At 35.1% G+C, this 14,025-nt stretch overlaps 1 protein-coding gene across 1 annotated transcript in view; it reads left to right on the top strand.

Moving 5' to 3' along the window:
• Window positions 1-385: 385 nt before the first annotated feature.
• Window positions 386-14,025, top strand: part of LOC110452625 (carnitine O-palmitoyltransferase 2, mitochondrial-like) — a 30,278-nt gene continuing 16,638 nt past the window's right edge. The window contains exons 1-8 of the mRNA XM_021501256.1: window positions 386-617; window positions 6,861-6,904; window positions 9,238-9,443; window positions 9,714-9,773; window positions 10,722-10,825; window positions 12,372-12,505; window positions 12,858-12,971; window positions 13,271-13,368. Of these exons, the coding sequence (XP_021356931.1) occupies window positions 555-617; window positions 6,861-6,904; window positions 9,238-9,443; window positions 9,714-9,773; window positions 10,722-10,825; window positions 12,372-12,505; window positions 12,858-12,971; window positions 13,271-13,368 (823 nt within the window). The 5' untranslated portion in view covers window positions 386-554. The remainder of the gene's footprint in view (window positions 618-6,860; window positions 6,905-9,237; window positions 9,444-9,713; window positions 9,774-10,721; window positions 10,826-12,371; window positions 12,506-12,857; window positions 12,972-13,270; window positions 13,369-14,025) is intronic.

The following is a 14,025-nucleotide window of genomic DNA, read 5'->3' as shown; positions in this document are numbered from 1 at the left end:
GATGAAGTATAACCTTTGGCACCCGAGGGTTTTTCAAATTTGACAAAGCCTCAAAGCCGAGGGTTTTGCCAAATTTGAATATCCCGAGGGTGGAATTCCCTATCCGTTACACAAATTTCCTACACCCCTTTCTTACACTGGACAGCTCTATCTTACACTCAGGGAAATGAGAGAAAATGTTTTGCTATCTTCATTTTTGTTACAATATTAACGGACGACTTAAGGATCCTTGTCCCGCTGCACAAATTCTAAACATCAGATATTAAAAAATAAACCTTTGATTTGATGTACCATCTGTGACAAAAGAAACAAATTCTGTATTTGGTGACATTCTTTATTTTTTCCTCATACTCAAAGTTTATGTAATCCGGATTAGCGAGAAACCGGTTCCGTTTTATCTTTTAGTGCGTATAGTTGACTTCCGGCTTCAGATGCCGGCTGATTTGCCTATGACTTTGTAACTAACGTATTTGGTGAAGTTCAAAGTCCAACACATCTTTATTATCGTTCTTATACAGAACCGGGGAGCTTTGAAATATTTCAATTGGAGAATCATGTTCAGGACACATGTGAAAACCTTGACAACCCAATATACACGTCTACAGAGAGTTGGACAGGTAAACTATCTGTCATTCATCAGGTCCAGTACACTCTGCCGATTGAGCTATATAGCTGTAAAGACCTATAATAGCTCTATTGACCTATCTGAAAAAGGTCTTTTGAGCTATTTTCAAGTGATTTTCTATTTTAAGGAAAACGAAACAAAGTCGCTTTTTAAAGAAGATTGTATCATTAGGTTGATAACAAAAGACATAAGTATTCCTTTTAAAAAATAATGATGTAAAAAATCGGAAATTTTACATTTATGAAAAATGAAAATAAACATCTAAATGTATGCTTTTTGTAGTCAACATTACCATAAACCTTATTGTTTTATGCGACTTTGCTTTAATTTAATGAAATTTGAAATCTGAGAAAATATAGCTCAATACAGCTTTAATTTATAGTGTATATAGCTATATACATGTAGCTCAATCGGCAGAGTGTACTGGACCTGTTCATGTGCATTCAACTGTCAAGATTATTCTAATTTAGACTGCGAAAAAAACGCCTAATCATTTCCTAAAGCTGTAAATGTTAACACTGTTGGTAACAAGCTTTTTGATTTTTGTGTGTCGCCTGCAACGTGAGGCGACATATAGTTATTACTTTGTCGTCGTCGGTTGCGTCGTACGAAACAAGGTTTCCGTGCGATAACTTGAGTAACCTTTGGGTTGATTGAACTCAAACATGGTACACATATTGCTTATCAATATAGCTCGGACAAGTTTTTATTTCATAAGTTTACGTGCATTTTTGGTGGAGAAATGCCCCTTTTATTGCCAAATAAGAGCAATTGTGTAATAAATACAAGAACTTTTTATGTTTTTAATCAGTTCCTTTCAAATTTTGTACGGTAATGCTAGAAGCAAAATAATGTTCAAAATATATCATAGGTTTTTTCTGTCGAGTTTCAACTTTCCGCATTTTGGCATTTCTGTTTACGCAATAACTGAGTCTCACTTAAAAGTGTCTTCAAACGACAACAAATGTCTTCAAGTGACAACAAGCATCGCCAGAAAAAATCTTCAAAAAAACTGAATAAAGTAAGCGACATCAGAAGATATGTTGCTAATATGACAATAATACACCTCTGTGTCAAATTTCAATTTGATAATTGGAAAATTGACCGAGTTATGATGAATTGAATTTTTACGGTCGCGGCGTGGCACATGTGTGTATAAGCATGTAAAGTGAAGAATGCGTCGCCAGATACTATCGTTACAATTACTCGCTAAAGTAAGCGACATCAGAGGATATGTTATTAGTTAGATTTTTATTGATATATATATATATTCCAAATTTCAGCTCGATATTTGAAAACATGATCGAGTTATGATTAACTTGATCGCATAAGCTCGATCGAGTTATGATTAACTCGCTTCGCATAAGCTAGCTCACTTGGCCCCGAAGGGCCAAGTGAGCTTATGCGATGGTGCAGCGTCCATCGTCCGGTGCCAATATTTTACTTTAAACAACTTCTTCTTAATAACCAAAAGGCCTAGGGTGATGATATTTAGCAAGAAGCAAACTAGGCTACCAAGTTTGTTCAAATAAATGACCTTCACCTATTTTCAAGGTCACAGGGGTCAAATATGTTAAAAACTTTAAAGAATTTCTTCTGAATAACCAAAATGCCCAGAGTGATGATTTTTGGCTAGTAGCATGCTGGGATGAAGGGCTACCAAATTTGTTCATATGAATGACCTCCGTCCATTTTCAAGGTCACAGGGGTCAATTGTCTTGAAAAAACTTTATACAACTTCTTCTGAATAACTAATAGGTCTAGGCTAATGATATTTGGCCAGTAGCATGCTGTGATAAAGGGCTACCAAATTTGTTCGAATGAATGACCTTGACTTATATTCAAGGTCACAGGGGTCAAATATGTTTAAAACCTTTAAACAACTTCTTCTGAATAACCAAAAGGCTTAGGATAATGATATTTGGCCAGTAGCATGCTGGGATAAAGGTATACCAAGTTTGTTCAAATGAATGACCTTCATCAAATTTCAAGGTCACAGGAGTCAAATATGTTAAAACCCTTAAACAATTTCTTCTAAATAGCTAATAGGCCTAGGGTTGAGGTATTTGACCAGTAGCATGCTGGGGTGAAGGGCTACCTAGTTTGTTCAAATGAATGACCATGACTTATATTCAAGGTCACAGGGGTCAAATATGTTAAAAACCTTTAAACAACTTCTTTTGAATAACTAAGAGGCATAGGGTTACGATATTTGGCCAGTAGCATGCTGTGATTAAGGGCTACCAAGTTTGTTCAAATGAATGACCTTCGTCCATTTTCAAGGTCACAGGGGTCAATTGCCTTAACAAATCTTTAAACAACTTCTTCTGAATAACTAAGAAGCCTAGGATAATGATATTTGACCAATAACATGCCAGGATGAATGACCTTTACTTATTTTCAAGGTCACAGGGGTCAAATATGTTTAAAACCTTTAAACAACTTCTTCTCAATAACCGAAAGTCTTAGGATGATGATATTTGGCCAGTAGCATGCTGGGATAAAAGGCAACCAAGTTTATTCAAATGAATGATCTTAAACTATATTCAAGGTCACTGGGGTCAAATATGTTTAAAACTTTTATACAACTTCTTCTGAATAATCAAGAGGCCTAGGATAATGATATTTGGCCAGTAGCATGCTGGGATAAAGGGCTATCAAGTTTGTTCAAATGAATGACCTTTACATATATTCAAGGTCACAGGGGTCAAATATGTTTAAAACCTTTAAACAACTTCTTCTAAATAACCAAAAGTCTTAGGATGATGATATTTGGCCAGTAGCATGCTGGGATAAAGGGCAACCAAGTTTATTCAAATGAATGATCTTTACTTATATTCAAGGTCACTGGGGTCAAATATGTTTAAAACTTTTATACAACTTCTTCTGAATAACCAAGAGGCCTAGGATAATGATATTTGGCCAGTAGCATGCTGGGATAAAGGGCTATCAAGTTTGTTCAAATGAATGACCTTTACATATATTCAAGGTCACAGGGGTCAAATATGTTTAAAACCTTTAAACAACTTCTTCTAAATTAGCCAAAGGCCAAGGGTGATGATATTTGGTCATTAACAGGCTGGGATGAAGGGCTACCAATTTTGTCAAAATGAATGACCTTCGCCCATATTCAAGGTCACAGTGGTCAATATATGTTTAAATCTTTAAATGACTTGTTCTGTATAACCAATAGGTCCAGGGTTATGATATTTTGCCAAAAGCATGCTGGGTTGGAAGACTTTAAACTCTGTTCAACCTAATGTCCTTGTTCGACATTCAAGGTCACAGGCGTCATATGTTTAAATCTTTTAATAGGTTCTTATGAATCAAACACTGATATTCTGCCTGTAGCTGTATTTTAGTCCACTTTTAAGATTACAAGTGTGAGATTAATACAAGGTGAGCGATTCAGGGCCATTGGTCCTCTTGTTTCTTTTGTGAGACTGTAAGGACTGTGCATTTGTCTGGATGGAAAGCCATCAACCAGTCTTGCTCCCACCTAGCAGCTGCATCTAAATCCAACTGTAGTGCATCACAGTCACTTTGGGATTTGATGGTTTTGTAGATGATACTGTCATCGGCAAACAGTCTGGGCTTACTGGATGATAAGTACTCTGGTAGATCATTAATGTATACCAAGAATAATACTGGGCCCAGAACTGTGCCTTGAGGGACACCTGATGTGACAGAAGCCAGGTCAGATGACTCCATCCAGGACAACTGTTTGTGTTCTGTTACTTAGAGCGTAATTTTCGAGTTTCTCAGGACTTTTTGAGAAAGATGGTGGCCCTGAAAAGTCGTATGGAACACGTTTAGGAAGATATTGGTCAGTAAAGATTTCAGTCACACGAACAGATAACGGACAGATGCTCTACCAATTGAGCTACCTGATAACTGAAGATCGACCCACTCCAGTTATGCTACACTGGAGAACCAGTCTTGATGGTATTGTCTTGTTTGATAATGTTAACATGTAGCTTCTCCATGTGCAATGGATGGTCTTATTAGGAGGATTTGTTTCAGAGTAGTCCAGCCCATGTTTTGATATAATTAAGTACCCCAAACGAAGTTTTCCTATACTAATATGTGACTTAATTCTCAAGTTCTGGTGCGTATTGATATAGAGGAAATAATTTTCAGACATCTAACAGTTTAAAAAGTGGGTTAAAATACTAAATGTTCTGACAGGATCTTGTTAATAGCAAGAGGCATTGCATTTACAGGGGTGATCAGACCAGAACTTGTTGAGTCTGTGTTTAAAACTATTTACACTTGGGGCATTTACCACATGGTTTGACAGACTATTCCAGGACTCCACAACCCTGTTGCTGTAGCTGTTACTGCTTATTTGTCTATTGGTTCTCTTTTTGAATAACTTTCTGTTGTTCCCTCTTGTTCTGGTTTCCTGGGTTTTAGTGAACATTTTGCTGTGATCTACTATGTCTATTCCCTCTAGGATCTTGAATGTTTGGACCAGGTCAGCCTGGACTGCCTGGTGTCTTAAGTTCTGTACTCAGTCTCTCTGAGAAGGGTTTGTTTGCCAGACTGGGAACTAAACAAATTGCCCTCCTTTGTACATTTTCCAAAAGTTTAATGTCTTTCAGCAAGTTCAAGGTGTGGGTGGACTAGAGATTTGTACAGTGTTAGAAACATATTTTTGTCCATAAATGTAAAAGTTCTAAAGATGAGACCTAGTTTCCTGTTGGCTTTTGCTACTGAAGTTGATGTATGATTTTCAAATTTTGCCTTGCTGTCTAGAATAGGATGTTATATTTCCAGGTTCCAGGCTACATGTAGCTTGACACCTGTTGACGTTAAATCAAAAGAAGCCTTGCTTTTGTTGTTTTCATGTTGATGTGATGCTCACATCCTTCAATAATGATTGTCTTCTGACAGTTCAATCCCTCTGTAATGGTAGTGGTGAACTTTCTGTAATTTGTATCCCATCATGTAGTAGTCAATTGTTAAGGGTCTTCTTTCCTTTGTTTCTGTTATAATGAAATATTTTGGAGAGTAAAATGTCATCTGCCACCACTTCGACCATTCCATCAGCTCCCTTAGGTAGCAGTGTACAGTAGCGTACAGTGGCCATGGGTGATATTTTTGTACAATGAATAACCCCTGTAATATTACATGTATCAAAAGTTAAAAAAAAACCCACTCAGCTCTAAAATTGGCATATACATGATGAATTGGACTAAGTTGGCTTCACATTTTAAAAAAAAATCGATTTTGGCTTGAGACTACATTTTTAGCCATTTACGAATCTGTGTCTACACAACAAAAGCTAGCTTTTTATGTAGTCTGTCTTTGTACTCAGCACATGTGTAAATATTGTGAAAAATCCAATTTGCAACCCATGCTAAAACGTGAGTATTTCTGTGACTGAGTAGGTGATATTATTTTTTTTGGATTTTTTGATGTGGTAACCATGGTTTTCCCAAGTCCCAAATCTGGGGAAATCACTTTTTGAAAAAAATATCATTCTTCTAAAAAACCTGTATTCAAAATGTAGTTTATAAATATATATGTATATATGTAGGTGTGTTGTGCAGGATGAATCCGCTATCCAAGTTTATCTGAGACATGCCCTTTATTTTCAGGGTCAAGCCATTTCTACTGTACTCTGCTACCTTAGGTCTTCCTGTAGTCTTTTACTGCAGTCCATGTCTATGATTCTTCTGAATAATAGTGAACCATCTGTTAATAGGTGTATAGTGATGACTGTCCTGGGTTATTATCCAGGAAACAAAGCAGTCCAAGAACTGTGCCATGAGTGACTCATGACTTTACTCAGGAAGTCCAACTTGTCTCGCAATCTACACAGATTCATTGATATCTCTGCATCAGCTATTTTGAAACCCTTTGGATTTTACACTTTATACTATAGTGCTCTACCCTGTGCAACAGTCATCAATCAATATGGTACATGGTATATGTATCTGCATGTCGACTTGTTACTTTCTGTCCAGCTATCGTGCCACTTGTATCTCACATGAGTGATGTCACCTGGCTCCATACTGGTGGTCTGCTAGAATCTTGTTAATCCTTGAAACTGCAGGACTGTGATATCAAAAGTGCTGTGTATCACAAGTGTTGTGATGATACGATACATATCATCACGATACATCGATCGCAAAACAATATGCAGTTGAAATGTTAACTCTATGCAGTATGTCTGGGGAAAAAGTTTGGTGATTTTGTTGTTTAACAAATGAATATATTGTTTTTACAGTTGGCAAAACAGACATTGAAAAATGGACCTCAGGCAGTCTACAGGTAATAAATTTTAACAACGGTGAAACATATATGGTCCGCATGGGAAAAGTCTGAAATTCTTTTTTATTTTGATTATTTGGAAAATTTAGGATAAATTTTATTAAATTTATAATACTCTGAAAAAGGTAGCAGGATTTTGATAATAAAGTTTTATTTATCACAGAAAAATAAATACCTTTTAATGTCTTTTATGTGTGATATGATATTTTACAGATTTAAATTGTATCATTTGTTTCATTGGAACATTCACAAAATGTGATGAAAAGTACAATTTAACAGAACTTAATTTTCAGGAAATTAGTTAAAATATCTAGGAATACTCACTGCATTTACTCAAATGAAGATACTTTAAAAAAAACTTAATGTAGAGATAATATGTAGATGAAACACAAAGCATGGTAATGCTGACAATTTGTGCATACATCCTGAATGGGCACCAGAATGGGTACCTGAATGGGCACCAGAATGGGCACCAGAATTTGTTTTGATGGCATCTCTGTATCCTTTTTAACCATTTCATTGACCTTTCCTCTTACAAGATCAACTATGAGACAACAGCTTCTCTGACAGACTTTTTTTCATTTTCTTATTTATACAACTTAGAAGTTAAAGTTTTGCAAATCTATATTCGTGTAATGTAAATATATGTTAAGCTGTTATATGTTATTGTTATTTCCTTATTCCCTCTTTGCGTATTGCAGAGTTATCTTTTCTTGTGTTGAGTGTTACGTCTTTGGTTTGTGTGAGAAAATTACATGGTTTTCTCAAAAATGGTGACGTTATTCTCACAAACAAATGTCGTAACAATCAATACCTGCTCACAAGAGCAGATAACTCTGCAATACGAAAAAACGGAATACATGTAGTTAGAAACCCCACCAAATCCCTGTATACAGAGAAACCCCACCAAATCCCTGTATACAGAGATTCATGGTCAGGAGGGAAGGTTTGGAATCCCATTTTACTTGGATTCATCAGGGAAAGGGTTAAAAAGAAAAAAGGACTTGGGTCATTTTTGGCCTTATAAAAAGTAAAAATTTCAACTTGAATGTATTTACAAATTTCTGTTATAAAAATCATATTGGTTCATTGGGGCTTCGTTGGGGCTATCTTTCTTGGTGCAGACTTTAATAAATGCGCATGCGTAGATACCCTACCATAGCAACAGATTTGTGTTGCTATGCAGAAATAGCCAAAATACAGTGTTTTGGACAGTTAGCATGCAGAAATGAGAGCCTTCGCATGTGACAAACAAAACATCCTTACTACAAATGAACACTAGTATGAAAATGTTCAAGCTTGTCAAATATTTGTTTCCTTGGTACATGCAGTGGCTTTCACATATTGTAGAGGGTTTAGTTAATTTGCTTCAAAATTGCCAATTTTCAAACAAAAAGCCTCAACAGACAATATATATATATTCACACTCTTTCTTTATTATGAAAATGCAGGTTTATATATTTTTTTGTTATGCCATATCTCTTTAACCAATTGTCGAATGAATCTGAAATTTCATATTTGCGTACTTCATTTATTCCAGATTACAAATATAACAACTATTTCTAAATCGCTTATGAGGCGAGAAATGAACCTTAACGTCCCTAGTCCTTTACATGTACCAATTAATTTTAATTCAATAACCCTACATACACTGTGCAGAAGTGTTCCAGTTAATCTAACGAAAGAGCTCCATTTATTGACAACACCAAAATTAAGCACTGCTACTGGAGCTCTAAAAATGTCATACCTGTGCATGTTGACATTATGAAAGAATATATTATTTTGTTGTCTGTATTTACCTGTTGGGTTAGCAAATTTTTACCTGTATATTTTATAAAAAGTATAATTTCTAAAAGTAAGTGGGCAATTATGTTTTTAAAAAAAATCAAAAAATATTCTATGATGAACATACATTGACTGTATAGTTTAAAAAAATTGGACTCAATTTACCCACTGTATTTAATAGTCCCCTATATATAACACTGCTTTTAGTCATAATTATCCCTATTATAGTATTATATATAATATTTTCGTCTTATCTATTTATTTTTTTCAAATTGTTACCGCTAGCTTCACAAATCATCAAAATGCTTCAAAATACTTTTGAAATGTTAATTAGTTCCAAAATTTTCATGAAAAGTTTTTAAAAATGAAAAGTGATTTTTTCAATAATTTTTGGTTCATCAAATAAAAGAAGTAAGTCAGTTTTACCAAAATTTTGGCTAATATTTTTGGATTTAATTTTAATATTTATCGTAGACCCATGTTTGAATTACCAACTGTGTATTTTTTTTACATTAAATATTAAAATGTATACATATCTTCCCAATCAGTACAAGTACTGGATCAGATTGGGAGTATCTGCAAAGGAGTATTGTTCCGACTGACCACTTCCAGGACAGTCTTCCACGATTAGCTATTCCCATACTTAAGCAAACATGTGAAAATTATCTCGAGTCCCAGCAAGTCATTCTATCGAAAGAAGAATGGGAAACTACACAATTTAATACAATTAGATTCATGGAAGAAGATGGAAAATGTAAGTTTGTGTATACATATTGTATGTATATATGTTTCATAACAGGCAACCAAAGATTTGGATTCATATGCTTAACTTAAATTAATATATCAATGTAAAGTTTTTTTTGTTTTTTTGTTTTCAATCTGAAAATTGACTGGTTTGCTGTTTCAGGAAAATTTACCATACCATATAGTACCTAATATTCACAATCATTTACTTGAGTCAATTCTCGGTGAAATACCACCTTTTTCCAGAGTAATCATTGATATGTTTTGGTTTTGTTTTCAGATTTACATCAAGAGCTGAAGAAACTGGACAAAAACAACAAACACACCAGCTATGTTTCCAGTAGGTTTTCAGCCCCTAACACCGAAGCCTAAGAATCAGATTATTAATTAAAAAATAGGGTGTAGGTGTTTACCAGTTTGGGCTCCGAGCTGGTCAGCTATACCTGTTACAAAGCACACTTGCTTGAACAGAGTTGGTCAACCAAACCTGCTACAAAGCACACTTGCTTGAACAGAGTTGGTCAGCCATACCTACTACAAAGCACACTTGCTTGAACAGAGTTGGTCAGCTATCCCTGCTACAAAGCACACTTGCTTCCCCCGAGTTGGTCAGCCATACCTGCTACAAAGCACAATTGCTTGAACAGAGTTGGTCAGCCATCCCTGCTACAAAGCACACTTGCTTCCCCCGAGTTGGTCAGCCATACCTGCTACAAAGCGTACTTGCTTGAACATAGTTGGTCAACCATACCTACTACAAAGCACTCTTGTTTGAACAGAGTTGGGCAGCCATACCTACTACAAAGCACACTTGCTTGAACAGAGATGGTCAGCTATACCTGCTACAAAGCACACTTGCTTGGACAGAGTTGGTCAGCTATACCTGCTACAAAGCGTACTTGCTTGAACAGAGTTGGTCAACCATACCTACTACAAAGCACTCTTGTTTGAACAGAGTTGGTCAGCCATACCTACTACAAATGGCAAAATGTTTTGATTTTGTTTGGCTGTATATGTTAATGAGGTTAAATTTTAGATAAATTGGTTTGTGTATCTGGATAAACCAGAAAAACAAATAAGTAACTAGTTTTAAAATGGTGAAGATGGAGGGGGAGGAAAGATAATTTATTTTCTTACGATCTGCTCAAAGACTGCTATTAATGAGTAAAGCTTAAGAATCTATTACTTTTTGGATCCCATAACTGTATCAAATTTGAGTGCTGTTGTTTTGTTATTATATTTCAGCTTATCAGCTGTGAAATGACAAATATTTTTTTCTGTCTTTCAGAACCATGGTTTGACATGTACCTTAACTCGCGCCTACCTATTGTATTGAACTTCAATCCGTTTGTGTCATTCGTTGACGATCCTCGACCTGAATATCGTACACAAGTATGTGTAATTTCATTACTGACTGTTTAATATTGTATGTATCCCTGCTTCAAAGGTGAGACAGAAAATCATAACCCAATTCAATTCAATAATTCAAGAGGTAAATTAGTGTTTGGAATCCGTTGAAATTTTATATTAAGTCATTGGTTAGCATTAACTAACCAATGATCAATTAATAATCATTTAATGAAATACATTGCGAAATTTTCCATGCTGTTGTGTTGTTACAAATCAACAATGATGCTATGTAATAATTACATCTTTCCAAACTCTGAACCTGTAATTTTTGGCCAGTTTGCAACGCAATCAGGGCTTATAGATTGGCGATTCCCATCCATCCACCTGTTGGTCTGTCTATCTGCGCTAAGGTTATGAAGAATGGTTAAGCTCAATTTCCAAGTTGTTTATTATCCCATATCAACTAATCTTGCATGGCTTATGTATCTAGTATGCTTATAACATGCAATGCTTTGAATCCTGGGTCTGACCTACATTTTCAGCTTGGCTGACCAGGTTAAACAGATTGGTTGAGGTTAGTCCCCATCTGCACTATGGTTTAGAAGATTAGTTTAGATCACTTACCAAGTAACTATTTGTCCTTCATCAACTAAACTTCGATAGCTTATGTATCTAAGGATGCTTATGCCATGTGATGCTCTACATGAAAATGTACTGAAGGAATCTGGCCATATCGCCATTGGTGGTTTCTTGTTTGTCCTAAGCTGCCATGGGCATGCTTGGAAATAAAAATAAGTCAGTGATGATGTCAGCATTATATTGAAGCTGGAAGTAAATATCAGGAGACTTCAGCTGCTTACCTCTTATTTGTATCTAGCAAGGAGTTAGGTTTGAAATCTATTAAAAACTCACTTTGAGGCCTTAAAGGTCTTCAAACAATTATTCTGACTAAAATTGACCAGGAAACTCTATAGTTAATTAATCAGTATGTTGGTCTAACTAACCCATAGTTGACAAAGTCAATTAATCAGAATACCACAAGTGGTGGGATTGTTAACGCATTCACCCCAGAAGGCACATTTGAATTCTTCCAATTGAAAGGTTGAGATAGTTCATTATGAAATTTCAGGGGTAAAAGATTGAAATGTCCAGCCAAAGTCATGATTATGATTAAAGATTAATGATTTATTTTCCTTTTAAAGGATGTTTCATTGTTAAATACTAATATAGAGTGTTTTCTATGTAAGCATCCCTGCTACAATATGACATCACTAGTTGCATGTATATACCCAATTAAGATTGTAGGGATATTGTAATGATGCTTGTCCGACTGTCAATTGATCCCCTTGTCAATTTCTGTACAAGGTCAAGGTCACTGTCACTATAAATAGAATATTGGTTTTTACACAACTACTCAAGCTTAAGCTTGAATTTCGTACAAAGTTTTTTTATCTAAAGTTCTTGCTCAAGACTTTTTCTCAGGACCATAGTAAAGTCAAGAACAGTTTTATTTCCTCTCAAATAATTTGTATTTCTATGATTTTTAAACAAAATTTTCGATTGATTTTTCATTATTTGTTTATTTCAGTTGCTTAGATCAACAAACATGATAGTGTCTTCCCTGCGGTTTCTAAAATCTTTGAGGGACAACATTTTGGAACCTGATGTTTACCATCTGAGACCTGAGAAAACAAAAAATGAAAAATTTAATAAATTTTGCAGGTACAGTAATTATCATTTCATGTAAGTTTATTTAAGGAAAATGAGGTGAAAGTTACCGTTGAGCACATGTAAATTGGAGTTGGTATGTAAAATACCAAACAAAACAAACAAAAGAGAAAGTCTTGCTCTGTACAAGTAGTCTTGTAGATTAAACTTCTTAATAATTGTTATGTTAGCTGTGAAAGAACAGGTAACCCACGTCTGGTATAAAATACTAAGTTCAAAATCATGTAAAGATACCAAGCAAGAGAGAAATGTCTGGCTCTGTATCTAAGTATAGGGAAATTTGACAGTACATGTACGACACAAAGTGACAAAATGATCAAAGGAAGTAATCCATGTTTGTTTTTAGAAAAGTACCGAAAAGATTTGCCTGGCATGGGGCAATTTTACACAGCAGACAAAGTGCATTCCCCTTGGACATGAGTCAATATGATCGACTTTTCAACTCCACACGAATTCCCAAGTAAGTTTTTTCCCAACATATCCTACCAGTAATCAATCCAATGTTTTTCCAAATTCACAAAAGCATGGAAATTCAATAAGCTTGTGAATATTTTACTGCATTTGACATTTGTTTAATAATGTTTGAAATAATTAAAAGAATTTGACATATTTCCTGCCATTCATTATTGACAGATGTTATGTTGATTTGAATAAGCTAAACCCAATAAATATACTAAAAACAATGTATATCCAGTAAATTTAGGGCTTACTGTCCACATGATTTCATGTAATAATTATTTTGAAATTTATATTTTTCAGAGAAGGTAAAGATGAGTTCCTAACGGATCCAAAAGCCAGACACATGCTGTTGATGAGAAACGGTCATTTTTATGTGTTTGATGTGCTGAACAGTGAAGGTGAGTGAACAGTGTATTTGAGAAGTGTTGAAAAACAATGTACTTCTCGGGCGATGTCAGTACATATCGGCGATTGCGACATCACTTTTATCGCTGATGCGACTTCATCTCTATTGTTGTTGGTACATTGCAGCATGTGTCTGGTGTGAGACAGAATTTTTGTTGATCATCAAAAATATACAATTCCCTGGTTGATAATTAGGTAATAGCCTTATATTAGGTTTGTTAAAATTATTTTCTTTTTCTTTTCAATATACATTTTTGCTGCAAATATCATGCTGTATGGATTGTGACCTGTTTGATTTTGAATAAAAAAAAAGACATATCAACCCCATGTTGAATAATGTGTAACCAAGGTACTATATCAAAATTTCTCTACCAGAAATCAAACCCTGGACTACAAATAATGTTAGTACTCTAAAGAAAATTCTCCCTATCCTAGTCCATAAAAACCGACAAGATTGTTTACCTCTGAAAACCGACAAGATTGTTTACCTCATCCCAAACTCGATTTTTGGAAAAAGGATAAATTTCACCATAAGAAAAAAAGTTGTCTTTAAAATCTTCTGGATTTTCTACATCTTTCCCTTTTGTACTTCTCATGCGATGTCAGTACATATCGGCGATTGCGTCTGTTTCTACTTAACATGTATGACC

Source organism: Mizuhopecten yessoensis, unplaced genomic scaffold (assembly GCF_002113885.1).
Source record: "Mizuhopecten yessoensis strain PY_sf001 unplaced genomic scaffold, ASM211388v2 scaffold6779, whole genome shotgun sequence".
NCBI classification, from domain to species: Eukaryota; Metazoa; Mollusca; class Bivalvia; order Pectinida; family Pectinidae; genus Mizuhopecten; species Mizuhopecten yessoensis.
This window is presented reverse-complemented; position numbering and strand designations above follow the sequence as displayed.